Source organism: Chiloscyllium punctatum, chromosome 12, assembly GCF_047496795.1.
Source record: "Chiloscyllium punctatum isolate Juve2018m chromosome 12, sChiPun1.3, whole genome shotgun sequence".
Lineage (NCBI taxonomy): Eukaryota > Metazoa > Chordata > Chondrichthyes > Orectolobiformes > Hemiscylliidae > Chiloscyllium > Chiloscyllium punctatum.
Genome location: NC_092750.1, coordinates 69,736,134 through 69,740,157, shown reverse-complemented (window position 1 = coordinate 69,740,157; position 4,024 = coordinate 69,736,134). Strand labels below are relative to the sequence as shown.

General features: G+C 53.1%; 1 protein-coding gene across 1 annotated transcript; it reads left to right on the top strand.

Moving 5' to 3' along the window:
- The first annotated feature begins 515 nt into the window (after nucleotides 1–515).
- On the top strand, nucleotides 516–3,410 carry rbm15b (RNA binding motif protein 15B). Its single transcript, XM_072582718.1, has one exon. The coding sequence runs from the start codon at nucleotides 564–566 to the stop codon at nucleotides 3,108–3,110; it is 2,547 nt and encodes an 848-aa protein (XP_072438819.1). The 5' UTR covers nucleotides 516–563; the 3' UTR covers nucleotides 3,111–3,410.
- Nucleotides 3,411–4,024: the final 614 nt, after the last annotated feature.

Sequence of the window (4,024 nt, the reverse complement as noted above, 5' to 3'; positions counted from 1 at the left end):
AACAGCGCGAAGGCGTCTGCTCTTGTCGGGACGGGGCGGTGGTGGTGCTCCTCTGGGGTACAAAGCACTACCAAAATCAAACCCCGCCCCCGCCGACCACGCACAGGCCGCTCGGCGTACGTCGTGACGCCACACGAAACGTCCGGACCGTCGGGCGGCGTCGTTACGTCACGCAGCGCGGCGCGGCGTGATGATGTCATTTGAAGCGGTGCGCCTGGACGGAGGTACGCAGGAAGCGGTGAGGTCAGAGCGCAGAGCGCAGGGCAAGGGCGGGGGAAGCGGCGCGCATTCTTTCGGCGGGGTTAGAGGCAGCGGGGCATCCTCTGACAAGATGGCGAGTAGGCAGCTTGGAGCCTGACGGGGGAGTTCGCGGCGGGTCCGCCTTGCCCGGGGGGCTTAGCGATCGGCGTTAGCTGGTGGTGGCGCCAGGGCCTACTTTCCCGGAGAGGGGCTGGCGGCCTAGCGCGGGCTCGGTGGTGGTGAGGAGGAGGAGGAGGAGGAGGAGGCCAAGGCCGAGCCGGGCGGGGGGTGCGGGTCGCGGGGAGGCAGGCCTCGGGCCCGCCATGAAGAGACAGAGCGAGCGCGACTCGAGCCCCAGCTCGGCCCTAGGTAGCGGGAGAGCGGCTAAGAGGCCCCGGGAACGGGAGAGAGAGCGGGACGGCCGGTCAGGCAGGGAGGAAGGTGACACCGGCCGGGGAGGAGGTGGCAGCTACCACAAGGCTGGCCTCAGCGCCAAGCACCCGGGGGGTCGGAGCAGGAGCAGGAGCCGGGACAGGGCCGGAGGAGGGGGGGACAAATCCAATAGTAACAACCGCAGGGAAGAGAGAGGGGACCACCATCACCACCACCACCACCATGAGACTACCAGCTCTGCCAGGTTGCCCTCTGCCAGGACTAGCTCTGCCCAAAAAAACAAAGGTGACAATAGTCGGCCCGCTGGGCTCGAGTACAAGACGCTGGTAATCAGCAACTTGGGCTCACAGCTGACTGATGAGGCAGTGGAGGATGGTCTTTTCCATGAGTTCAAGAAGTTTGGAGAGGTGAGCGTTAATGCCACGCACACCCCTGAAGGGGGCCGGCTGGCGTATGCCCATTTCCGGCACCATGAGGACGCTAAGGAGGCAAGGCATGCCAAGGGTCGGCTGGTGCTTTATGACCGGCCCCTCAAAATTGAGCCAGTGTACCCCAAGAGGAGGAGTTGTACCCCACCCGAAGTTACTTTCGGATCTATCCACACTGGATATCAGTATCGGCAACGATCCTTGTCACCAGGGGCCTGTGCCCTCCGAGACCAGCGGACGAGACATGCTAATTATCCCATTGAGGCAGTGCCGCTGGCAAGGGAGCGTGAACGGTCGTTAGACTATTACGGATTATATGATGAGCGTGGGCGAGCTTACAGCTACCCTGTGCAGGAGGATGATTTGATGCCTGAGGATGACAAGCGAGCCACGAGAAATTTATTCATTGGTAACTTAGATCACAACATTTCAGAAACTGATCTGAGACGTGCTTTTGAGAAGTATGGCATCATTGAGGAAGTGGTAATCAAGCGTCCACCCAGGGGGCAAGGCGGTGCCTATGGGTTCTTAAAATTTCAGAATTTGGACATGGCACACCGAGCCAAGGTGGCCATGTCAGGTCGGGTGATCGGCAGGAACCATGTTAAAATTGGATATGGCAAAGCCAACCCAACGACTCGTTTGTGGGTGGGTGGGCTGGGACCCCTGACCTCACTCGCTGCCCTTGCACGTGAGTTTGACCGATTTGGCAGCATTCGCACCATTGACTATGTAAAAGGCGACAGCTTTGCTTACATACAGTACGAGAGTTTGGATGCTGCACAGGCTGCCTGTGCTCAGATGCGCGGCTTTCCACTTGGAGGGCCTGACCGGCGCCTAAGAGTGGACTTTGCTAAGGTGGAAGATACACGTTACCAGCAGCCGTACCCACAGACTCCACTTCCAGTCCCCTTTGAACTGCTGGCAGATGGCTTTGGTCGGCACCGGAGCCTGGAGCGGGAGGCCCGGGCACGTGACCGGACACCACCGCTGCCCCTCTACCATGAACGGGAGAGGAGCTACTTGGATGGTGACTGGAGCAGCCCAGCCAAGAGCTTGGAGCGCCGTAACAATACTGATACTGTTTCCATCCGCAACCGGGACCGCTGGCTGAACGAACGGGAGAATGACCGCAGTACTGTTGCCGTTAAGCCCTGGGAAGAAAGGCGAAAGCGCCGGAGCCTTTCCAATGAGCGTGTCCGGCCTGTGCTCTCACCCTATGAGGAGCGGACGAGGGCCAAGCCTCGGGGCTCATTGGAGCTGAGTCCGGACAAAAGGAATCGTGATGCCCGTGGGGCTGATGGTACCACTGAAAAGGAACAGATCACGTCTGTACCTTTGGAGGATCGCCGTCTGCTCGTTGAGGACAAGGTGCTCTCAGATGCCCAGGACCCCGTGCAGCTTAAAAAGAAAGACAGTGAGCGCAATCACAGAACTAATGAAATTGAGTCTGAGACTAAAGCAATTGTTGATGCTCCAAAAACAGAGACCAAGAAGCCAGCCAATTTGCTGGAGTTTGCACAGGCACTCACGCTTGCTTGGAATGGTGTCCTTGTGCTCAAGAATAGCTGTTTTCCCACAAAAATGTTCACACTCGAGGGTGACGCTGCCATCACCCATTCTCTCCTCAAGGATTCTGCAACGGGTGCGCAGGTGTCACAACTGAAGATTGCTCAGCGCCTGCGACTTGACCAGCCTAAGCTGGATGAGGTGACCCGCCGCATCAAACAGGGCAGCCCTAATGGCTATGCTGTGCTGCTCGCTGTGCAGGCTCCCCAGGGTGCTGAAGGAGGGGACGGGGCTGTGGCTGTGGAGCCTGGTCTTCAGCAACGGCTACTGCGGAATTTGGTGTCTTACCTGAAGCAGAAGCAGGCAGCAGGAGTGATTGGTTTGCCGGTCGGTGGTGTGAAGGACAAGGATAATACAGGCATGCTATACGCTTTCCCACCCTGTGTCTTCTCTCAGCAATTCCTGCAGACAGCCATGAGGACATTAGGGAAAGTAGATGAAGAACATTTAATTGTGGTAATAGTACGGGACTCTGTCTGAGAGACTGCTTCATCAGGAATAAAATATAACTCTTGTTGGGACTGCCATTTCAGTTCTAGTGTCTTTGGGACAATGATTGCTAAACCAAACAAATGTGTGTCTGCACCAGAACTTTAGTTGTCTAATTCTGTACTCTGTTTTTACCATTTACCATAATAGCCCTTTTATTCCTTTTCATTGGAATTTTAGGCCAGTGCTGAACGTTGACCTTTTATTTGTTTGGTTTTTTTTAAAAAAATTGATTGTATGAAGAAAAGTTCTGAATTGTCAGTAAAGCTACGTCTAACGTTGTATTTTTAATTCTGTTCTGAGCTTGACTTTTCTTTCACATTTCCAATGGTTAGAATTGTACTGTGAGAATGATCAATATTGTCCAGTGTTCTGAAGTACATTATATCTTAATAACAGATGTTAATGGGCACACAACACTACAAAAATAAGCATTTGCTTCAATTATGAGCTTCCAGTAAATTGCAGTGTGCTAAAGCACCCAAAGTATATGATTCTGTAAACAAGATAATTTAGAAAGGAATTCAGGGTGTTTAAATATCTTGCTTTTTGTTGAATTGGACTGATATTCCTAACTCCAAATTCTCCCTACGTTTTCCATTTCCCTTTTGCATTTTGAATTATCTGCTATAGATTCTTTTAACCAAAAGTTTTTCCCATGTGGTTGCTGCATCTACTTCCATCATCTCCAATCGTTCTCCACTGATCTGTACTTTTTTCATTGTCTCTGCTGTTACTGGAGCCAGTGCTTATCCATATGTTTACTGTTCATGCCCCACACCAAATAGTTTCTTTGACTGTGTCTCCCTTCTGCTCTTGCTCTGTTTATATGTCTTTGTGATAAATCACTTTATCCTCATGCAGTTTCTTTCTTTCTTTCTTTGGTGTCTCAGGTCTTTAGCTGC